This window comes from Phyllopteryx taeniolatus, chromosome 2, assembly GCF_024500385.1.
Source record: "Phyllopteryx taeniolatus isolate TA_2022b chromosome 2, UOR_Ptae_1.2, whole genome shotgun sequence".
Lineage (NCBI taxonomy): Eukaryota > Metazoa > Chordata > Actinopteri > Syngnathiformes > Syngnathidae > Phyllopteryx > Phyllopteryx taeniolatus.
In genome coordinates this window covers 7,684,846-7,710,202 of record NC_084503.1, presented here as the reverse complement: position 1 = coordinate 7,710,202, position 25,357 = coordinate 7,684,846, and the positions used below count along the sequence as shown (strand labels likewise).

General features: G+C 42.4%; 1 protein-coding gene across 1 annotated transcript; it reads left to right on the top strand.

The window, feature by feature from the left end:
* Positions 1 to 10,899: 10,899 nt before the first annotated feature.
* abhd17c (abhydrolase domain containing 17C, depalmitoylase) lies at positions 10,900 to 19,507 on the top strand. The gene is made up of 3 exons (XM_061758071.1): positions 10,900 to 11,780; positions 16,011 to 16,190; positions 17,487 to 19,507. Exons 1-3 carry the CDS (start codon positions 11,317 to 11,319, stop codon positions 17,707 to 17,709), a joined length of 867 nt encoding a protein of 288 aa, XP_061614055.1. The 5' UTR covers positions 10,900 to 11,316; the 3' UTR covers positions 17,710 to 19,507.
* Positions 19,508 to 25,357: the final 5,850 nt, after the last annotated feature.

Here is a 25,357-nt window from a genome sequence, read left to right as displayed (position 1 = left end):
TTATATTTCAAATGATGTCGTCAAAATGCTCTTACAACGCCTTTCAAACCGCAGAGAGTGGAAAAACACCAACCCACTGTCCTTTAACACGATGACTGCATTATTTTCTTGATAACTATTGCACTCTATTCATGCACGGTGGTGCCCTGCGATTGTCTGGCAACCAGTTCAGGGTGTACCCCGCCTCTCGCCCGAAGATAGCTGGCATAGGCTCCAGCACACCTGCGAACCTATCGCGGATAAGCGGTACGGAAAATGGATAACTTTATCAGGAACAAATAAATTACAAAAATATTCATGTCGATTCAAAGAAAAATACACCCTATTGTTTCAAGAGTCCTGCAATAAGTACTTTAGTCGAACTTGTGTCTGGGGTGGGGCATAACTAGTGCAGGGTAGAAATGTAAGCAGATCTTGCATCAAACATGGTTGTTTTAATCAAGAATATCCATTCATTCAATTTTCTATACTAATTGTCCACATCGCCGACGTGGACAACCGGAGCCTACCCCGGCCGACTTGGGACGGGAGGCAGCGTGGACCCTCGATTGGTGGTTGATAGACAACCACACAAGTTTTTGTGTGTGTTAATGATCGTGTGAATAATTTGTATTGCTTGTTGTGGACAGTAATTAGTCACCGTTTTGATTGATATTCTAAATTAGCATTATTAATCTTACCTAACACGAAGCCTAACCAAGTTATCAAAATAAAAGTTGTTCACGTTGAATTTGGAGTTGTTTACTTCATATTATGTCGATGTCCATGACTATGAACAGTCCACATCTATGAATGTTTTTTGTTGTTGTTGTTGTTGTCGTCTCTGAGTAGTCCATGTACTGTATATGAATCCTCTGTATACTGTTGCCTGAAGGGACAAATACTGGAGACAAACAAACATTTACACTCACAGTCACAACTACGGACAATTTAGTTTTCAACTAACCTAACATTAATGTTTGTGGAATGAAGCCGCAGCACCTGAAGAAACCTTACGCAAACAGAAAATTCCACAGAAAGATGTTTCAGTGTAGATTAGAACCAAGTTTTTATCTTCAAAAAATATTTAAGTTCCCGATTATATACGAAGTAAGATTTGGTTTTGCAAAATTTCAGTTCAATTTCTGTTTTAATTCCTGCATCCTGATTCGCAAGCCTTTAAATTCACTTGTAAAGTTTCCAGCGGTGAAAACTTTTGTAGCAGATTTCCATATGCAAAGTGTGTTCTTCCTGTTGAGTAGTGGACTACTGGAGTTATATTAAGAAGACCTGACCCTCCCCCCACTCTCTCTCTGATTGATTTCTTTTGTAAATTAGTTGTTTAAAAACAACAACAAAAAGGCCTTTTCACTGAAGCCATTAGAAAACCTCGCAAACCGTCTTATTTCTCCAGTTTTATATGCTAACTGGCTGTGATTAGAAGGTCTCCTGCCAGCATACCGGCTCTCAAAGCTGAAAGCTCCTGATACACAAATGCTCAAAAGCTCTGGGACTAACTTTGTTCAGCTAAATTCTGCCTGGGCCTGCAATTACAATGAGTGTTGCTGACCGCCATCATCATCTTATAGCGTATGTCACTCCAGTTGCTCTCTATTAAAGAGATGTCTGAACATCCAGCCATCCATTTTCTTCCACTTATCCAGGGTCAAGTTGCATGGGCAGCAGCTTACGCAGGGAAGCCAGGACTTCCGCTCTCCCCAGCCTCTTTGTCCAGATCCCGAGGCGTTCCAGTCCAGCCGGGAAACATAGTCCTTCTAGCATGTCCAATGGGACTTGCCCGGAACACCTCACCGGGGAGGCTTGTTTTGTGTTACACTGCAAATTAGCATATGAAATGTGTGAGTCACATCCAAACCTGATAAATGGACATCAAACATGACCAAAATTAGATTTGAAGGGAACGAGGAACTAGGATGTGAGGGAGTAAATGGACTGCACTTATGTCGTGCTTTATCTCCACCATCACAGTGCCCAAAAGGTTGCCCAAAGCCTCACATTCACACACACATTCATTCATTCATACATCAATGGGTAGCTGCTGCTGTTGTGCAAGGCGCCGCCAGGCCCACTGGGAGCAAATTAGGGTTCAGTGTCTTGCCCAAGGACACTTCAGCATACAGACTGTCGGAGCCAGGATTCGAACCGGCTACCCTTCGGTCACTGAATGACGCGCTCTACCAACTGAGCCACAAGCACCCTATTTTTTCCCGATCATGTGCCCAGTAGCCGCCATCAGTTTCAGGTCATATGGGAAGAATTTCCATTTTTAGATTTGAATGGTCAGAATTTCTCCAATATGATCAGCTGTCACACACAACGCATGCCTGTTGTCTGTTCCCTTCACTCAGGCCCAGGCAACGTAGGTAGCTCCAGACGGTGCCACATGATCGGGACAAAATACACTTTCCATAAAGCTGTTGACATTATTGAGATAGTGATTTGCAAAGACGAGCGTGAGGTACTCCGGCTGTGCTGGACATTCTCACGCAATTAGCTTCTTCCAGCTGCACTCAAAGTTATCTTTATGGGAATGGGTGCATGCAGAGGATGAGAACGGAAGAGAAGAACAGGGAGTAGTCAAAACAATCCAGGACACACACACGAGTCCTGTGCTGACGAGGAGCTATGGAACAATAAAACATGTCAAGGTGATATGAAACTAATTCAACTAATATTTGGTATATATGAAACATCCTTTTTCCAGCTCAGCTCCCCACTTTCGATAATTTTACACAATCTACTATTAATCACATGAAAGGAAAATGACTCAACATTACTAATAACTAAGTGACCCAAAATTACTAAAGTAGCATGGATTTACAAAAAACAACCCCATAGTTATGGAGAAATTCACACCTTAGGTCTTAAGAAAATCCTTCATAAGCGGGTTTGTAAGTCAGTCATGCAATGAAGTTAGACTGAGGAATATGAGTCATTTGAGAGGAAAGGTCAGGAAAATGCGGGTCAGTAGCGGGGGGACGTGGTCAGTGGGTCATCAGAGGTCACCGGTCAACAGGACAGGAAATATAGCACAAGAAACAAAACGCAGATCATAAGTGCAAAGTGATACGGACAAGCCTGCCACGCGAGTCCAATATATAGATATAAACAGATAGAAATATTGCCAGTAAGAGTCGGGTACCTCTCCCACAAACTCACGGTGGCCACATAGGGTGTCACTGATTGCGAAGCAGCACAATTTCACTCCTGGACGAATGTGAATTGGTCCAAATAAAGGGCCCCTGCTTGAATCTTCAGTGAATTTACAACCCTTGTCATCTTGGTGGTGTATGGTCAACTGTCACAGTGGGAGCATCAATACACATTTTAATCACAACAATTATGAAAGTTGACGCTGAACCCCCCGTGTACTGGAGACATCATCTTCTTTCTTCTGCCAAGTTACGCAAGTGCGCGTGGGTGTGCATTTGTGTGCGTGGTGTGCGCGCGTCACTTCAGATAACAGATGATTGGTCGTTGCTCAGCTTTTAGGACCTATCTTCTGCTCCTCTACGACTTACCGACGTACAACCCCAAATAAGTAAAATGTGATCATTTCCCATGGCACACCGGAATATCACTCATGGCACACTAATGTGCCACGGCACACTGGTTGGGATTCACTGCTCTCGACATGTTACGAAAATTTGGGTGGAATAAAAGCTCCCGCTCGGTACAAAAACCTGTGCCTGTGTAAACATGAGGTCATATACATAACGAGTGAAGGATTTTGAGTAGTCCAGCAAACGAAGGACCTTCTTCCGTTCCCAGATATGCCAATGACACGGTCAGTTATGCATAATTACTGATCCAGGATCTGCAATAATTTGTTATGCCCAAAACAACCATCATTTGTAGTAGTATCTATACCGCATCATAGGATGTTGACCTAATTACAAATGTGCACAATTTAGTCTCTATCGCTTCATATGTCAACCCAAATCAGTGAACGTTCCACCATGAGTTCATAATTATAGACATTAAATGTTTGTCCAACAATCATCATATGTATCACTACAATAATGCTAATAGTGGTGCTCCATCGACATCATCCTCCTACCAATATACTCACTCTCTCTCCTCTGGACGTGTCCAAACCATCGAAGTCTGCTCTCTCTAACTTTGTCTCCAAAACATCGAACCTTGGCTGTCCCTCTGATGAGCTCATTTCTAATTTTATCCAACCTGGTCACTCCGAGAGCGAACCTCAACATCTTCATTTTCATGTCCTTCTGATGAGCTCATTTCTAATCCTATCTAACCTGGTCACTCCGAGAGCGAACCTCAACATCTTCATTTCCCCTACCTCCAGCTCTGTTTCCTGTTGTCTCTTCAATGCCACTGTCTCTAATCCGTGCATCATGGCTGGCCTTTTATAAACTCTGCCCTTCATCCTAGCAGAGACTCTTCTGTCACATAACACACCTGACACCTTCCTCCACCCGTTCCAACCTGCTTGGACCCGTTTCTTCACTTCCTGACCACACTCACCATTGCCCTGGACTGTTGACCCCAAGTATTTAAAGTCATCCACCCTCGCTATCTCTTCTCCCTGTAGCCTCGCTCTTCCCCCACCACCCCTCTCATTCATGCACATATATTACTTCTGTCCTGAGTCTAGCCTCCACTACTCTTTCCCATAACTTCATTGTGTGGCTCATCCACTTTATTCCTCTGTAGTTCCCACAGCTCTGCACATCACCTTTGTTCTTAAAAATGGGCACCAGTACACTTTTCCTCCATTCCTCAGGCATCTTCTCACGCGCTAGAATTCTATTGAACAAGCTGGTCAAAAACTCCACAGCCACCTCTCCTAGATGCTTCCATACCTCCACAGGAATGTCATCAGGACCAACTGCCTTTCCATTTTTCCTCCTCTTTAATGCCTTTCTAACGTCCACCTTACTAATCATTGCCACTTCCTGGTCCACCACACTTGCCTCTTCTACTCTCTTTCTGTTGTCAGTCAAACAACGCACTTTCATCAAACACACTCAAGATTCCAGCATTCGTCTCTCAAACACCACACACATCCCTGCAAATACACGCACCAACACATCAGGAATCAGCAGACCGCACAGTCACTCACACCAAGTCGTTTTTGTCCATGAGTTGAGCATGTCTTCTCAGTCAGATAGTCTCATTTCTTAAGCGTTTTCGTCATTTGAATTGCTGTAAAGCACTTGTTGTTACATATCTAATGTATAAAAGGTGCTATATAAATACATTTGCTTCAGTCATTTGAAACAACCATTGTTTCGAACAAAACTGTTAACACTGTGAGCGCAAACAAATCATGGTTTTGAACTAAGTGTTATGAATTGCGCATTTTCACAAAAAGATAAATTCAGGACACACATGAGTACTGTGCTGACTTGGAGCTATGGAACAATAAAACTATATATATAAAACTAATAGAATTAATATTTGATATCTATGAAACATACATTTTCCAACTCAGCTAATAAAAGACCGAAAAACAAAAAAAAAAGATTATAATGTCATGAAACCAAAAGTTTGATTCCTTTATTTGCACAGAAAATAAGTAACGAATAGGACGTATGTCTATAAATGGACGTAAATTCATCCAGTGAGATCGGTGGGTCATGAAAAAAGGACATTTGAGAACCGGACCAACATTGTTATGTGCCACCCCTGCGTGTAATTATTTGTCTTGTATGTTTGTCTCCTTTTCTTGTATTTTTATCTATTTAGCTGCTTGTCTCCTCAATGTACCAGTTAGCGCTTCGGCGTTTACGAACTCAAAATTGCTGAATCCACACAGTGACAACGCAAACTGACTGTCATAGAAAGGTTTATCGATGTTCGGCTGAGCTGTTGTTACTGATTCCACTGGTTTTTACGCTGTTTACTTCTAGTTTGGTGAAACTATCGTGAGCCAAATCAGTCGCAGCAGACATCCTGCTTCCATCTTATCAGTCCACTCAATCACAAATCTAACACCGATACTGTTAAATACGCCCAAGCGCAAATATGCGGGGGTCGGCTGGAAACACTGAAAAGCCACACGTAGAATGCTGACTAAGGACTGATTTAGTTGTTGCTTTCCTAGAAACTGTGATTGAACCCCAGTCCTCAGAACTGTGAGGCAGACGCTCTAACCAGTCGTTCACCGTGACGCCGATTTGCAAATCATGTTCAACCTATATTTAATTGAATACAAGATATTTAATGTTCAAAGTGATAAACTTTATTGTTTTTAGCAAATAATCATTAACTTAGATAGGATAGGATAGGATAGGATAGGATATCACCAAATGGGCTCAGGAACACTTCAGAAAACCAATATCAGTAAATACAGTTCGGCGCTACAGCCGTAAGTGCAACTTGAAACTCTACTATGCAAAGCAAAAGCCATTTATCAACAACACCCAGAAAGGCCGCCGGCTTCTCTGGGCCCGAGCTCATCTAAGATGGACCGATGCAAAGTGGAAAAGTGTTCTGTGGTCCGAAGAGTCCACATTTGTAATTGTTTTTGGAAATTGTGGACGTCGTGTCCTCCGGGCCAAAGAGCAAAAGAAGCATCCGGACTGTGATGGTATGGGGCTATGTTAACGGTTAAAATCACTCATCGTACTAGTTTCCAGTGACCTTCCACCTGAGTCACTCATGGCAGGACTGTTCACTGCATACATACTAGTACGTCGCTCCTTGGTGGATCGCGAACGAAGAAGTTCAACGAACGAATCACTCGTGGTTACCTGAACATTCAGTTCACTTTCAGTACATCAGTACATTCAGTTCCCTTCAGTACATCCGGTTCAATAGTACATTCAACCCCTCCTGGCTGCTCATTGGTCATTTGCCGAAGTGAGTGACAATGCTGGCGAATCGTAAATCACACGGTAATGCGTTTAGTGAAGTCCTGCCTCCGCCTGCACGCTGGCTGCCCATTGGTCTTTCGCCAAAGATTCAGAAGTTAGTGACAAAATGCTACAGCGCCTCTCGCCCAGAGACAGCTGTGATATCCTCCAGCACGCCCGCGAGTCTAGTAAGGATAAGCAGTACAGAAAATGGATGGATGGATGGATGGATGGACGGGCCAAACCAATTTTTTCTCTCTTATCTCGTTTTCACATCACCATGGTAAAGTTAACCAATATTCTTTCAAAAGCATGTTAAACTAGTTTTTACTGACTCCATTTTTTTTAAATGCCTCCATGGTAATTTAAAGATCCTAATCCATGAATAAAAACAGAACTTTGTCATAAAGTAGAAGACTGTTGCAGTGTGTCGTCTCTCCATTGTGACCACTGATAAACAGCAACTTAGGTGATGCAAGATGACCATAGCTTTAACCCAAGCTATTTAAGTATATGCGTAGTGTATCATTCAAAATGAATCGGGCATTTGCTCTCCCCCGATTGAATAATCCATGAAAGCGGGATGAAGATAAAAATTGTTATAGCTTGAGAAGTCACATGGAAATTCTAAACCTGTAATGCCAGTTTGTACTCGATTATAGAATTTGGTCAATCAATACAGTCCTCTTTCGACATTTTGATCTTCAATTACCGAATATGAACAGATCTTTTCACACTTGTGACTGTGTATGTATGCACATGACATGGAAACAATGAATCCCAACCCGGGAACAATTAGTCCCTGCAATTTATACAGCTACAGTAATCCTCCGCAATAACACGGTTCTTGCTTCATGGTCCTGCTATATTCATCCATCCATCCATCCATTTTCTGAGCCGCTTCTCCTCACTAGGGTCGCGGGCGTGCTGGAGCCTATCCCAGCTGTCATCGGGCAGGAGGCGGGGGACACCCTGAACTGGTTGCCAGCCAATTGCAGGGCACATAGGAACAAACAACCATTCGCACTCACAGTCATGCCTACGGGCAATTTAGAGTCTCCAATTCATGCATGTTTTTGGGATGTGGGAGGAAACCGGAGTGCCCGGAGAAAACCCACGCAGGCACGGGGAGGACATGCAAACTCCACACAGGCGGGCCGAGGATTGAACCCGGGTCCTCAGAACTGTGAGGCTGACGCTCTAACCAGTCGGCCACCGTGCCGCTGCTATATTCATATTTGTATTAAATTTGTTTCTGTATTTTTTTTTTTAATACTGTGCAATATTTTGGTGTTATCCATTGCTCTTGCCCTTGCTCAGTATATTATGTGTTTAGGCCTGTCACGATAGCAAATTTTATGCCACTGATATAATGATATTAGTGCATAATAATGCAAGTAGATCCTTTTTCAAAAAAAGAACAATTCACTTTTAATTTTAATTCTAAGAATAATGAAGATTGTCGTTATAATCTAGAACAAAATTTGTATATCTTAGACAGGCTCTTTTACAAAAATTGCAGTTAAACAAATAGTAAACATTTGGTACACAGGTATAAACAGTCAATAATGCTTTAACAGGCAATGCAATGCTAATCAGGTTTCCAGTTGGTTAAGAAAAAGTGACAAGTAGCAACAATAATAACAACACAGCAAGTAGATCAAAGCAACCTGTTTTGATGAAAGATTTGCAGTACTTTTGAAAAGTCTCCAGCCTTTCTGCTTGGTCAGCATGTTCAATGGCTACATCTCTTACACTAGTGAGTAACGCTATACTGTATATAATGTGAGCAGCCATGCGCCATAGACGCTGTCACGTTTGTATTTGCATTGTTGGGCAAGGGTTCCTTAATTGCAAGCTGACGTGAAACGGGAAATGTGCCGCCGTGTTTTTTGTTTTCGAGCTGAAGAAATTGGGTGGGGTGGTTGTGTTTCAAATGGATTGTTGGATGGTCACTTTGAGGTTTTAAGTTGTGTTGTCTTTGTTGCGACTTCATACAAACCGCATTCATCTGGTTTGAATTCCAAATGTTCCCACATTCAAACGTAAATGCTGGTGAGAAGCACCGAAGAAAGCCTTATACTAACCCACCTAAACTACAGTGATTGGCCTGCAGCCAGCCTCAGATGTCTTTACTTCAGGATAAAGAACTTGTATGTGTCATGGGTGTGTGTTCCGGTTGTTGTTTTCCCCCTGTCTCGTACCCACCTGTGCCTCGTTTACCCTAATTACCCCATGCATTTACCCTCGTGTCTCATTCTTTCTAGTCGCCAGTTCGTTGTGCCTTGTCGTCGCGTTCCAGCATTCCTTGTTTCCACGTCAAAGACTCACAGTAAGACTAGACCCTGTTCCGATTATCGACCTCGCCTTTTTGCCTCACATTTTTGGATACTGTTGCCTTTTTTGGATTGCCTGCCTGTGTACCGACCTCTGCCCGTATATTAAACCTCTCTTTTTGAAACTTTCCATTTGTTTTGGAGTCGTGCATTTTTGGGTCCTATCCTCTTTCCGTTCATGACAGTATGTAGATAAACCAGCAAACTGCCTTCCACTGTCCCGTATGGAAAACATCATAAAACAGATTTAATTTCCAAATATTTTCTTTCGCACGGCCAATTATGTATTACTCGTGCACTTACGTTACCCTTTAAAGTGCCAGTCTTATTGTTTTACAACCCTTTGAAGAGCCAGATTTTATAACGTGATACTTTTATTGTTTTATAATCCTTTAAAGTACCGGTTGTATTGCAATACAATCCTTTATAAAGTACAGGTTTTATTGTTTTATGACCGCTTAAGGAAGCCATAATTATATCACGTGATCAAAACAAACCCCCCCTTAAGGTAAAGGTCAAAGCCATAAACCATAAAACACGATCTGTCCAGAGTTTAATGAAAGCGACATTCTCTATCTCTTATATGACTATCACTTCACATTGCTACACTGTATGTTGTTTTCTTCCCGGCATTTTGTACGTGCTAAATCAAATATCGTAATCCATGAATAAAAACAGTGAAACTTGATAGCAAGTAGAAGACTACTGCAGTCTCTCCAGTGTAATAAAGATAAAGATACATTGTTCCAAATTCAGTATATAGGGCGTTTTTATTTCTTCGCAACAGACAAACAAGGGGGGACGGCGCCCAGGTAGGGGAAGCAGGGACTTCGGGTGTTCCATCTTGGCCAGACGTCCCGGCTCCAACTCATCATTCTACTCCTGTTCATAGACATACCTATGAACACACACACACACACACACACACACACACGCACACTCCCAAAGAAGGAGGAGTTCAGGGTGCTGAGGCAGCAGCCCTCACAAGGTGTGGTTGTTTAATTTATACCTTATTGCCATTATTATTTTGAAAAATAATGGGGCTCTCAACACATTGCAGAGCTATTAATTTGGATATACTGTCGTAAAAGTCAACTTTACAGTGTATGTTGTGGAATTTCTGATGAAATATATCAGTATAGTCTACATTCCCAATTTAGAGTGAACTGATAGGAGTATAACCAAAAAAGGTGAACTTGTGCAGAACTATTGAAGACATAAAGACAAACAAAACAAAACAAAATCAGTAGTCCATTGTTTAAGACAGTGATTCCTAACCAGGTTGCCGTGGCAGCAGCACCTTAGCGCACTGTGAGAAATCAGGGGTCCTGAAGAAAATGATCCAGTTTCACTTATATATATCTTTGCAAATTAGTTGAATAATTACAAACATATTTTTTTGTTCATTTAAATATTTCATGAATATATCGTGAAAGCAATTCAATGATCTTCCACTAGATATTCATATCGCTGTGCATGGACCCCCGTGTGACCAACCCTCCGTACAGTTACAATGGAGTGCTGTATTAAGATTTGTGTAACATTGCGTCAATGTAAAGGCCACATCATGTGCTGACTTGAAATAATCTTAAGTCTCTGGTCAGGCTTTAGAATGGAAATGGAAATACAATTAATAAATACCGTGAATACATAAATACAGTGAATCGATATGTACAATAGCCCCTAGTAAATGCATTGTAGTTTTGGCGTTGCGGTTTACTGCTTTGAGTGGACAAATAATTGCAAGGATTTTCAATACGTTTGCCAAGCAGACAGGATATCCGGTCAAACCGGAAGACAAGGTTGTCTTCAGGATAGAGGATTCTCCGTACTAATGTCAACCAGAATGGAACATATGCAGTTAGTACAAATAAATATTGGGGGAGAAGATATACTACACTGTTTCTTCCGTTTTGTTTGAAGAATGTTCATTTTGACGCTTTAGTGAGTCGTTGACCTACGCCAAGAGAGGTTGGTTTCAACTGCTAGTGCGTTAGCTCCTCCAACGCGGAGTCCCGAGCCGCCACCTGTCACCCTTTTTTTTTTTTTTTTTTTTTTTTAAATTTTTTTTTTTAATGGCCCACAATTAGGCAGTTGTTCACCTATCAAAGCTGTGCGGTTTATTCCGCGTTTAAATGCCCGAATAGGGACCAAGGATGAATGGGTTTTCTTTCAGCGAACTATGCTGGCTATTCTGTTGTCCGCCCTGTCCCAGTCGCATCGCGGCAAAACTAGCTTTCCTTCCACCGGAGCCCACGTACTCGGTCCATACCGATGCTAATGGAGGAACGAGCTTGCATTTAACCGAACGGGCGGACTGGCAGTACTCTCAGCGTGAACTCGATGTGGTGGAGGTATTTAGCACCAGAAGCAGTCGCGGTAACCGGGTACAAACCATGTTTGTGCGTTGCGCGCCCAACAGCCGCTACACTCTACTCTTTTCCCATGGAAACGCTGTGGACTTGGGACAGATGTGCAGTTTTTACATCGGCTTGGGCTCCAGGATCAACTGCAACGTGTTTTCTTACGACTACTCGGGCTATGGAGTCAGTACCGGCAAGCCCTCTGAGAAGAATATGTATGCGGATATCGAGGCGGCCTGGCAGGTCCTGAGGAACAAGTGAGTTGGAGCCATGCAAGTCAATTCGGGAAGTTGTCTCACCTATCTTTGCCCTGTTTATGTATTTCACAATGTAGCTGTCCCTCCCCTTATTTGATTATAGCTAGAATTAGACAAGTCATTGCAAAATGAATTGCAGTATGAATTGATACAGTACTACGTATGTTACTAAAATGTTCAGGATATGGATGTTTATTTGATTTCGGGTACTTTTGATTTGCACGTGCATGTGATGACGTGTGGTAATGACATTTCAAAGTTTTTAGCGAACTGAGCTTTGCTGGTAGAGTTAGCTTAAATTTTTCTTTTAGCTAGCTAGTCCTGTACAACATTTTTATATGATTATCAAGTTTTTACAGGAAAATATTTAAACATATTAACAATACAAGTCGTTTGGTTATGACATGCAATAAAAATAATATGTGACTTAAGGGTACAAATGAGGAAAGAAATTGCTCTTCCGGTTATCAAAATGTCTGACTTCTGTCTGTCGTAGCATGTGCTCGACTGACAAGACAAAATGACACAGGGAATTAAAGGATCAGATTTTGAATAAACCTCATTGATCTGAAAACGGTCGATGTGGCGGTAATGACAGCAACTATAAGGGATAGACATCCATCCATCGATCCATCCATTTTCTACCACTTATCCGAGGTCTGGTCGCGGGGGCAATAGCTTTAGCAGGGACGCCCCGAGACTTCCCTCTCCCCAGCCACTTCATCCAGCTCTTCCGGGGGGATCCTGAGGTGTTCCCAGGCCAGCAGAAGGATGTTCTCTCTCCAGCGTGTCCTGGGTCGTCTCCTGGGTCTCCTCCCAGTGGGAAGTGCCCGAAACACCTCACCAGGTAGGCGTCCGGGAGGCATCCGAATCAGATGCCCCAGCCACCTCATCTGCCTCCTCTTGATGTGGAGGAGGTGCGGCTCTACTCTGAAATCCTCCCGGATGACCGAGCTTCTCACCCTATTTCTAAGGGAGATCCCGGACACCCCGCGGAGGAAACTCATTTCGGCCGCTTGTATCCGGGATCTCGTTCTTTCGGTCACGACGCACCGCTCGTGACCATAGGTGAGGGTAGGAACGTAGCTCGACCGGTAAATTGAGAGCTTCGCCTTTCGGCTCAGCTCCTTCTTTCCTTCGATCCAACGGATCGATACAAAGTCCGCATCACTGCAGACGCTGCACCGATCCGCCTGTCGCTCTCCCGTTCCATTCTTCCCTCACTTGTGAACAAGACCCCATGATACTTGAACTCCTCCACTTGAAAGGAACTCATCCCTGACCTGGAGAGGGCACCCTTTTCCTACTGAGGACCATATTCTCAGATTTGGAGGTGCTGATTTTCATCCCAGCCGTTTCTCTCAGCTGTGAGCTGCTCCAGTGATAGTTGGAGGTCACTGCTTGATGAAGCCAACAGAACCACATCATCTGCAAAAAACAGAGATGCAATACTGAGGCCACCAAACCGGACCCCTTCTATGCCTCGGCTGCGCCTAGAAATTCTGTCCATAAAAGTTATGAACAGAATCGGTGACAAAGGAGAGCTTTGGCGGAGTCCAACCCTCACCGGAAACGAGTCCGACTTACTGCCGGATATGCGGACCAAACTCTGACTCCAGTCGTACAGGGACCGAACAGCCCGTATAAGGGGGTTCGGTACCCCATACTCCCAAGGGACATGGTCGAACGCCTTCTCCAAGTCCACAAAACACGTGTAGAGTGGTTGGGCGAACTCCCATGCATCCTCGAGGACCCTGCCAACGCTGTAGAGCTGGTCCACTGTTCCACGGCCAGGACGAAAACCACACTGCTCCTCCTGAATCTGAGATTCAACTTCCCGACGGACCCTCCTCTCCAGCACCCCTGAATAGACCTTACCAGGGAGGCTGAGGCTTGTGATCTCCCTGTAGTTGGAACACACCCTCTGATGCCCCTTCTTAAAAAAGGGGGACCAGCACCCCAGTCTGCCAATCCAGAGGCACTTTCCCCGATGTCCACGCGATGTTGCAGAGCCGTGTTAACCAGGACAGCCCTACAACATCCAGATCCTTGAGGAACTCCGGACGAATCTCATCCACCCCTGCGGCTTTGCCACCGAGGAGCTTTTTAACCACCTCTGTGACCTCAACCCCAGAGAAAGGAGACCCCGCCTCAGAGAACCCAGACTCCGCTCCCTCATGGGAAGGAGTGTCGGTGGAATTGAGGAGGTCTTTGAAGTATTCTCCCCACCGGCTCACAACGCATCAGGAGTCGCACAGGCCAAAAAGGCCCGATAGGACTCCTTCTTCAGCTTGACGGCATCCCTCACCGTTGGTGTCCACCAACGGGTTCAGGGATTGCCGCCACCTTACGCCCACAGCTCCGGTCGGCTGCCTCTGCAATGGTCCACTCGGACTCAATTTCCCCCGCCTCCCCCGGAACATGAGCAAAGTTCTGTCGGAGGTGGGAGTTGAAACTCCTTCTGACAGCGGATTCCGCCAGACTTTCCCAGCAGACCCTCACAATACGTTTGGGCCTGCCACGTCGGACCGGCATCTTCCCCCACCATCGGAGCCAGCTCACCACCAAGTGGTGATCAGTTGACAGCTCCGCCCCTCTCCGCCTCACAGTTCTGAAGACCCGGGTTCAATCCCCGGCCCTGCCTGTGTGGAGTTTGCATGTTCTCCCCGTGCCTGCGTGGGTTTTCTCCGGGTACTCCGGTTTTCTCCCACATCCCAAAAAACATGCATTAATTGGAGACTCTAAATTGCCCGTAGGTGTGACTGTGAGTGCGAATGGTTGTTTGTTTGTGTGTGCCCTGCGATTGGCTGGCAACCAGTTCAGGGTGTACCCCGCCTCCTGCCCGATGACAGCTGGGATAGGCTCCAGCACGCCCGCGACCCGAGTGAGGAGAAGCGGCTCAGAAAATGGATGGATGGATGAATGGAAACAAAAAGGCCCGTAATAAAATAAACACCCATATATCCAAATCGAGGTGTGAAATAAAATAAGACATAGTTTAGAAGAATCGGATTATGGATTATGGATTTCATGTCACTTTTAATGTCACAAATCGCCCTACATTTTCTTGCTATGTATTACCTTGCGCAAAACAATGAGAAAGCACGATTTTGATGGACCACCACTAAATTTACGTGCCCAAAATCCAGCACAGCGAAATGGAAAGAAAATGTTTTTTTTCTGGATTTAGAAATATACCTAAAAGTCCTGTTGCTAAATCTGGGTAAATTCTCTCTCTTGAAATTGGAATACCAACACCACAAAAATAGCTACAGAAAAACGTGTGTGCGTGTGTGTGTGTGTGTGCGCGGGGGTGGAGGGGGAGGGATTTTACTTGCATTAATGTTTAATTTACTCAAACGTCAAAAACAGATGGGAAACTTTTATTTCCCGTATTTGACGTGAAATAAAATAGTATTTATAAAAAAAAAAATATATATATATATTTAAAATAGTATTTTTTTATTAAAATGTTTAAAAATATTTAAAATAGTATTTTTTTAAATACTTCAATAAAGTACAACCGAACTCAGTTTTGCTCCCGCTGCCTTTTTAAAAACATACGCTAGCATGCATATGTGTGTGTGTGTATGTGTGTATATATATATATATATATATATATATATATGTATATATATATATATATATATATATATATATGTATATATATATATATATATATATATATATATATATATATATATATATATACACACACATATATCCCCCACTGCATCAAAAACCGGCATCAATGTGTGTATATATATATGTATACATGTATGTATGTAGGACAAAAGTCCTGTTTTTTTTTATTTCTCATTTAAAAAGAAAAAAGAAAAGACCATTCAAGCAAAAAGGTTTTTCCTCAAGTTTTTGAGATTGTAGGGTGAAAGCTGCAGCTGGCTACTAGTGTGGTGAATGGGTGCCAACAACGAGAAAATGAAATGCCAGTATAGAGAGGCTAAAAGCCCATCAGTAGCATATTGGGAGGTGGGGTGTTGAGGACTATGAACTAGTTCATTTTTTGGAAAGGTGAAGTGAACTTTCCCAACACTGATCCTGTATTATTTCACAAAGCAATATATATCGTCGGTTTAAAAAAAACAAAAATTGCAATGTCATTTTTTTTCCAATATCGTGCAGCCCTATTAGGTACTCTTTAAATGCATGCATCTTTATTTCTTGATGACATTTAATTGAATGTTCTTAGTCTCTGCTTTGTCAACACAGGTATGGGGTAACACCAGAGAACATCATCCTCTATGGTCAGAGTATTGGCACTGTGCCTACCATTGACCTCGCTGCTCGCTATGAATGTGCAGCCATCATCCTGCACTCGCCACTCATGTCGGGGCTTCGAGTGGCTTTCCCTAACACGCGCAAGACCTACTGCTTTGATGCTTTCCCCAGGCGAGTCTCTCTCACACACCCATGTGAGCTCGTGCGCGCACATACACATCTGGCCTCTTAAGTTGTTGAGTGGTCTGGAATTAAAGTATCTCGCAATAAATCATACTTAATACTTCCCACATTGCATAAGTTATTTTTCCACCCAAATTGTTTTCCAACAAAGCTTAGAAATATCTTTTTCTTAAAATGTCACTCGGTGACATCCCTTCACAATGTTTTTCAGAATTAGGGTCTTGGAAAATACATTCAGTAATTGAATGTACCAGCAGGCATATAATGTATAATGCTGACACCTTGAATAGTGTCCAAGATATAACCTCCTTCATCAGTAATCTGTCTCTGACAAACCTGTCACTCCGTGACACTATATTATGCTGTCCATAATGCACTCATCCATCCATCCATCCATCCATCCATCCGTTTTCCGTACTGCTTATCCTCACTAGGGTCGCGGGTGCGCTGGAGCCTATCCCAGCTATCTTTGGGCGAGAGGCGTGGTACACCCTGAACTGGTTGCCAGCCAATCCCAGGCCACATATAACAATCAATCATTCACGCTCACATTCACACCTATGGGCAATTTAGAGTCTTCAATCAACCTACCACGCATGTTTTGGGGATGTGGGAGGAAACCGGAGTACCTGCAGAAAACCCACGCAAACACGGGGAGAACATACAAGCTCCACACAGATCGGGGCGGATTTGAACCCCGATCCTCAGAACTGTGAGGCAGATCTGGTAACTCGTCGTCCACCGTGCCGCTAGGCAGCATGTACACCAAAAATGGTTTTAACAAAAATTTATTTTGAACATAGATGGAATGAGTTGGCTAATTTAAAAGACCATTCAAATTGCATCAGCCATACTGCAAAAAGAGAAAATTTGAAATTAAGGCAAGTAATTGAATTCATTGCCAACTCAGTGAGAGGCCCAGTTTAGTGGTACATAAATGATAAATATTGTTCATGTTATCAAATAAAATTTAAAGCATAGCTTTTGTTTCATTACAAGATTGAGTGATAATATTTTCAACAAAATCCTTTACCTTTCATTCAAAAATGTCACTCCGAGACATCTTTTTTTTTTTTTTTTTTTAACGGTTCTAAAAATGTCTGGGAGAAGAAATCAGCTTTGCTGGCAATTGATATGTAGGTCCAAATAAATTTATAAAAATCAAACATTGGAATTTTAACAATATATCTTTTTTCTCAAGTGGTCACAAAAAATATAGAAAGGCTCATGTGTGCTAAAGATCCCGATTCTAACCAACAATCTCTGTCTCTTTGCTCTCCATAGTATTGACAAGGTGTCCAAGGTGGCATCCCCAGTGTTGGTGATCCACGGTACAGAGGATGAAGTGATTGACTTCTCCCATGGCTTAGCCATGTATGAGCGCTGCCCCCTTGCCGTCGAGCCCCTCTGGGTGGAAGGAGCAGGCCACAATGACATTGAGCTCTATGCACAATACCTGGAGAGACTCAAGCAGTTCATTTCCTTTGAGCTTCACACGTCCTCCTGAGTGGACAGGCCAGCACACACAGGCCAGGGTTCAACTCGACAGTCTTCTGTCAGGGCTGCTGTTTCTTGCAACCTGTATCCCGACATCTTCTCCTTAGAAGCTCCTAACTTCATCCCCAAGCAGAGACAGCACTGTAGTAAACATATCACATGACATTCCCATGTCTTTGGAGACACTTTAGGGATGTAATGAAAGGTGTACTCTCCAGCTCAATGTCCTTGGTCCGCACACACCTTATCAATTTTTTGGTTGAACTAAAAACTCTAGCCTGTCACATTTACTTATTCTTATCAGTTCATACTGGGATGCCTGCCTGCTGAGAGTCTGACATGCTCAAACTTGATTTATATATTTTATACTCGGATGGGGAAAAAAAATCATTTTTCCACCTCAAGTGACAATTCAAGTTTGTACATTTTCTGTATTCCTGGGTTTTATTTTCAGGGCTGATCAAACAAAGGCACTTTTATTGTGCATCTACTTTCAGGAATTAGATTTTCTCTGCTCTCCAAGCATTCCAGTTTTTTCTTTATTGTATGAGAATTTTTATTTTTTCTTTTCTAAATCACAGGCATCTACTACATTTTATACTACTTTTATAGCTGTGGTCTTTGTAGCCCTAATGACTGCTAACCTCCGGTCCGAGAAGGTGGTGCATACAGATGCTGTATGTTAACAAACAAGTCGCTCAACAACATTGCAACACACGTGTTGAGAAATATGGACGCTTGCCTCAACAAAATAGAAATAGCAATATCAGGGTATTCTTTTGCTAACCAGAGATCATGTGTTTCTTAAGATTGATCTTTTACTGAACTGCAATGTGTGGTCTATGTCAAACACAATGTTGTCACTTTTTGAGTGTACCGCTTCTACCTTTACACTCCAAATAAACCTTAAACTCAGACAGTTCCCAGAAACCTTGTTGCCTACAGGGCGGCTCTAGCGATGTATCAGAGGACTTCTACATGCTGCTGTTTTTTGTTTGAGATTTAGTCAGTCAAACACTGTGAAAGCTGGGGAAAACAATGAAATATTTGTAAGCTACGGAACCTCGGATTTAAGCTTGTCCACCACCATCCTTGTCAGGATGAGTCCCAGACTGTCATTGGATAGACAGCAGTCCAACTGTACTGTCCTTAAAAAAGATATTGCTTGCTGAGCCTCTGTGGAGGTTTGCAGTTTCTTTTTGGATCACACTCCAAAGAAATGAGAACAAAACTTCAGCAGCTTAATTACTTCTTGTTTAGGTGGTCATTTTTACTGACAGCGTTGACATTTTTTTTTCCCCCCTTTCTTTTTGCTATGGAAGAAAAGGGCTTACAAAACTAAAAAAACTAAAATGACATCAACTCAAAAGTCGAACACTGAGCATGAAGTATATTGTTGAAAATGTAGAAATGAGAGGGGTAATGTTTGAGGGGTAGTAATTTGATTGTGAAGTGATTTGTCATTATATTCGTGATATGTCATTGGCTAGCCTTTTTTGGTGGCTCTTTTGAATGGTTTGGAAGGCCCCACTTTAGTTTTGGTAGCTGTTTTGATGCTTGATATTTCTATAATTACTATTTTAAATGTTGCTAGATTGATGTTCTATAAAGTCACTCATCAATACTAATATGTACAATGTGCTGCCTAGTCTCACTGACACTGGAATCATTTATGCAAGTATAAAGCAAATGGCACTAGAAAGCAGATTTTGGTAATATGCCTTAAACATTGTTTTGAAATTGTTGCAAAAAAGCAACACACTGTGTATGTTTAAATGCTTAAAGAATAAAGACTGCAAGAAAATGAATTAATGCATGTTTCACTGTGTTTTTAAGATTTTGCATAATTATGAAAAACATCACCTCACCTTATGAGATGGCACTGAAACTTGTTGATCTACAGTGGAAAGAAAAAGGTGACCCCTTGGAAATTTCTTGAATTTCTGCATAAAATGGTCATGAAATGTCATCTGATCTTCATCTAAATCACAAGAATAAACAGTCTTCTTAAACTGATACTACACAAACAATTCTGTATTTTTATTGAAAATAAACATTCACAGGATGGGGAAGCAAAGGTGAACCTCTAGGCTATGGATTCTCCAAGAGCTAATCATAGGTGTGAGCCAAGCTGGAGTCCAATCAATGAGACAAGATTGGAGGTGTGGGTTCAACCTGTTCTGGCTGCTGGAATACACATACCATGTTAGAATTTTCTCCTGTCAAGAAGCAGTGCCTAATGTGTACCATGCCTTGCTCAAAGGATCTCTCAGAAGACGTACAGTTAACATTTGTTGACTTTTATAAAGCTGGGAAAGGTTAAAAAAGTATCTTTTTAGTATCATCAGTCCATGGTTAAACAAATTGTTGATAAATGGATAAAAAGTTCAACACTTGCTTCTCTTCAAAGGAGCGGCTGTTCTGTAAAGATGACCGCAAGAGCTAAAGTCTTACAGAAATCACTGGCACATGCCAACATCTCTTAACAAATTTACCAAATGTGAAACATTAAACAAGAATGGGGTTCATAGAAGAACACCAAGGAGGAAGCCATTGCTCTCTCTAAAAAAAAAAAAAAAAAAAAACATTGCTGCATGTTTTTCAGTTTGCTAAAGTGTACTTAGATATGCTCTAAAAAAAAAAAAAAAAAAGGGTACTAAAGGGTACTTGGATGTTCTTCAGCACTATTGGTACAATATTCTGTGGACAGATGAAACCAGAGTTGAATTGTTTGGGAGGAATACGCAATGCCATGTGCGGAAGAAAAATGGCACGGCACACCAATGTGTTATCCCAACTGGGAAGCATGGTGGAGGGAGCATCATGGTGCTTCATTCCCTCAGGACCAGGACAGCTGGCTATCATCAATGGAAAAATGAATTCAAAAGTTGAAGATATTTTGGAAAAACTTGAGGCCATCTAGCCAACAATTAAAACTCAAATGAGAAGGGGTGTTGCAACAGGACACTGATCCAAAACACAAGCAAATCAACAACAGAATGGCTTCAGAACAAGAAAATAAGTTTTTTTTGGAGTGGCCCACTCAAAGTCCTGACCTCAACCCAATTGAGATGTGGCATGACCTCAAGAGGGCTAAGTTTTATAAAGAGGAACAGTCCAAAATTCATCCTGATTGCAGCTGCAGCTACAAGAAGCATTTGGTTGAGTTTATAGCTGCACAACACAAATTGATGGTTTGATCCAGATTAAAACCAAAATTGGATTTCATGATCTACAACCCCAATTCCTATGAAGTTGGCACATTGTGTTAAACATAAATAAAAACAGAATACAATGATTTGCAAATCATGTTCAACCTATATTTAATTGAATACATGACAAAGACAAGATATTTAATGTTCAAACTGATAAACTTGATTGTTTTTAGCAAATAATCATTAACTTAGAATTTTATGGCTGCAACACATTCCAAAAAAGCTGGGACAGGTGGCAAAAAAGACTGAGAAAGTTGAGGAATGCTCATGAAACACCTGTTTGGAACATCCCACAGGTGAACAGGCTTAAGGAGCTTCCATAAATTGCTCAGTCATTCATAAGCAAAGATGGGGCGATGTTCACCTCTTTGTGAACAAGTGCGTGAGAAAATAGTCGGAACAGTTTAAGGACAATGTTCCTCAATGTACAATTGCAAGGAATTTAGGGATTTCTTCATCTAGGGTCCATAATATCATCAAAAGGTTCAGAAAATCTGGAGAAATCACTGCATGTAAGCGGCAAGGCCGAAAACAAACATTGAATGCCCGTGACCTTCGATCCCTCAGGCGTCACTGCATCAAAAACTGACATCAACGTGTAAAGGATATCACCACATGGGCTCAGGAACACTTCAGAAAACCAATGTCAGTAAATTCAGTTCGGCGCTACATCCTTAAGTGCAACTTGAAACTACTATGCAAAGCAAAAGCCATTTATCAACAACACCCTGAAACACCGCCGGCTTCTCTGGGCCCGAGCTCATCTAAGATGGACTGATGCAAAGTGGAAAAGTGTTCTGTGGTCCGACCAGTCCACATTTCAAATTGTTTTTGGAAATTGTGGACGTCGTGTCCGGGCCAAAGAGGAAAAGAAACATACGGACTGTTATGGACGCAAAGTTCAAAAGCCACATCTGTGATGGTATGGGGCTGTGTTAGTGCCAATGGCATGAGTAACTTACACATCTGTGAAGGCACCGTTAACGCTGAAAGGTACATACAGGTTTTGGAGAAACATATGCTGCCATCCAAGCAACATCTTTTTCATGGACGCCCCTGCTTATTTCAGCAAAAGAATGCCAAACCACATTCTGCACGTGTTACAACAGCGTGGCTTCGTAGTAAAAGAGTGCGGGTACTAGACTGGCCTGCCTGCAGTCCAGACCTGTCTCCCATTGAAAATGTGTGGTGCATTATGAAGCGTAAAATACAACAACGGAGACCCCGGACTGTTGAACAGCTGAAGCTGTACATCAAGCAAGAATAGGAAAGAATTCCACCTACAAAACTTCAACAATTAGTGTCCTCAGTTCCCAAACGTTTATTGAATGTTGTTAAAAGAAAAGGTGATGAAACACAGTGGTAAAGATGACCCTGTCCCAGCTTTTTTGGAACATGTTGCAGCCATAAAATTCTAAGTTAATGATTACTTACTAAAAACAATAAAGTTGATCAGTTTGAACATTAAATGTCTTTGTCGTGTATTCAATTAAATATAGGTGGAACATGATTTGCAAATCATTGTATTCTGCTTTTATTTATGTTTAACACAACGTCCCAACTTCATTGGAATTGGAGTTGTAATTAGATTTCAGAATCCAATGTTGTTTTTGAACAACCCATTTGCAAGAATTGATCCAATCCATTTGCCAAAAGCGGCAGCACAGTGGTCGAATCGTGAGCACATCTGCCTCACAGTTCTGTGGACCTGGGTTGAAATCCGGCCTCTCCTGTATGGAGTTGCATGTTCTCCCCGTGCCTGTGTGGGTTTTCTCCGGGTAGTCCGGTTTCCTCCCACATCCCCAAAAACATGCATGGTAGGTTGATTGAAGACTCTAAATTGCCCGTAGGTGTTAATGTGAGTGAAAATGGCTGTTGTTGTCAAGACTACCAAGTCAAGGTCCATGGTGCTGAAGAAGGGAACGGTGGTTGACAAGTTCCACTTCTCACTATCCATCCCCACCATCACATACGCAGCAACCAGTCATGAGCGAGGGTAAGCTCTTTAACTCATTCTTTGAAAGACTGTCGTATAAAAATGAATAGAAGTAAACATGCTTTTGTGAATGTGAGTGAGAATGGTTGTTTGTTTATATGTGCCCTGCGATTGGCTGGCGACCACAACCACAGTTGGCTACCGCGCTCAGAGATATATATCTTTACCGCACTAGTTAATGTTCCCCCTCGTCGACCCTTGGTGATAACGACACAGTGCCATGGAGGCGATGATTAGTGACTTATAATGCGTTTACACTGGACACAAAGAGAGCTTTTGCCCGCGAGGCTCGATAGTCGGGGGTGTAATAAAACGGCGTGCACCAAGCACCAGCGTGGGGTAGTACCCGGAAAGCAGGGAGTTTGAGCGACTGTTCAATGCTGTTTTTGTTGTTGTTGTTGTTTTTTTTTTTTTTTACAATATACTGCTTATTTCATGGAATTAATTTAAGAAATTTGTTACGGCTGGAACGAGTCATATATATTATATATATATTATATATATATATATATTATTATTTTTTATATATATATATATATATATATATTATTTTCGAAGTATTTATTTTCCCCCAAACGTTCATGATAAACAATTGTTATTGTGGATGTTTTTTACGTCACTGATATAATGATATGAGAGCATAATAAAGAATTGTACACATCTTACAAATTCTGCCCTGCCCTCAAACATATGAGCACAACTGTGTAATGTTCTCTCATTTCTTGTATAAAGGTAGGGCTGTAGAGGAAGTAAAAGAGAAAGTTATACATTGATTTATAAAGCGCTTAACAGAAAAAAAGAAAACTATTTAATTTCGCCTTTTATGTGTCACGTGTGGGGAGTAGCTGGACCCAAGAGCAGGCGGAGGCAGATGTAAAATGATGAACAGTTTATTGAGGAAAGGTTATGGAGGTGGTCCTGGATGTGTTGGCAGGCGGAGGCGTGGACAGGTGGCAGGCAGTGGACAGAACAGGCGGCTGGCTTGGTGGCAGCAATGATGTGGGTCAGGAACACGGGAGCACTGGGAACGAGGAGACACAAGAGTTAACAAGGGAAGCGAGGAACAGTATAGCTTACTTGACATGTTTTGTATTTCAACCCGGGTCCACAGAACTGTGAGTCAGATGTGCTCACGATTCGACCACTGTGCTGCCGCTTTTGGCAAATGGATTGGATCGTTCGTGTAGAGAGAGAAGAGCAGCGGAGAGAGGACCCAACCTTGGGGTGCCCCAGTGCTGATGCTGCGTGTGGATGAGGTGGCCTCCCCCAGCCTCACCTGCTGTGTCCTGCCCGTCAGAAAGCTGTATATCCACTGCCTGATGGCAGGTGAGATGCTGAGCTGGAGAAGCTTGGATGAAAAGGAATTCAGGGATGATTGTGTTGAACGCAGAGCTGAAGTCCACAAACAGTATCCTCGCGTAGGTCTCTGCGCTGCTGAGGTGTTCTCGGATGAAGAGCAATCCCATGTTGACTGCATTATCCACAGACCTGTTTGCTCGGTAGCCAAACTGCAGGGCGTGTGACGCTCTTGAGGTGGTCCAGCACGAGACATTCAAAGGACTTCATGACCACAGATGTCAAGGCGACAGGCCTGTACTCATTTAGACCCGAGATTGTAGGTTTCTTGTAAGCGAAGGGCTGCAGTGATGGTTGACTTTCTAGAACTTTCTCCCATCTCCCGACTGCATCTCTGGAGCTCAGCCACAGTGATCTTTGGGTTCTTCTTTACCTCTCTCACCAAGCCTCTTCTCCCCCGATTGCTCAGTTTGGCTGGATGGCCAGCTCTAGGAAGGGTTCTGGTCGTCCCAAACGTCTTCCATTTCAGGATTATGGTGGCCACTGTGCTCTTAGGAACCTTAAGTGTAGCAGAATTCTTTTTGTAACCTTGGCCAGATCTGTGCCTTGGCACAATTCTGTCTCTGAGCTCTTCAGGCAGTTCCTTTGACCTTGTGATTCTGATTTGCTCTCACATGCACTGTGAGCTGTAAGGTCTTACATGGACAGGTGTGTGGCTTTCCTAATCAAGTACAATCAGTATAATCAAACACAGCTGGACTCCAATGAAGGTGCAGAACCATCTCAAGAATGATCAGAAGAAATAAACAGCACCCGAGTTCAATATATGAGTGTCACAGCAAAGGGTCTGAATACTTATGGCACTGTGATATTTCAGTTTTTCTTTTTTAATAAATCTGCAATATTTTCAAGAATTCAGTTTTTTTCTGTCAATATGGGGTGCTGTGTGTACATTACCGAGGAAAAAAATGAACTTAAATTATTTTCGCAAATGGCTGAAATATAACAAAGAGTGAAAAATTGAAGGGGGTTTGAATACTTTCCGTACCGACTGTATATATATATATATATATATATATATGTATATATAATTCAAGGCTCGAATGAAGAGGTCTCACATCGCTATTTGCGAGTCGAAATTCACATTTTGC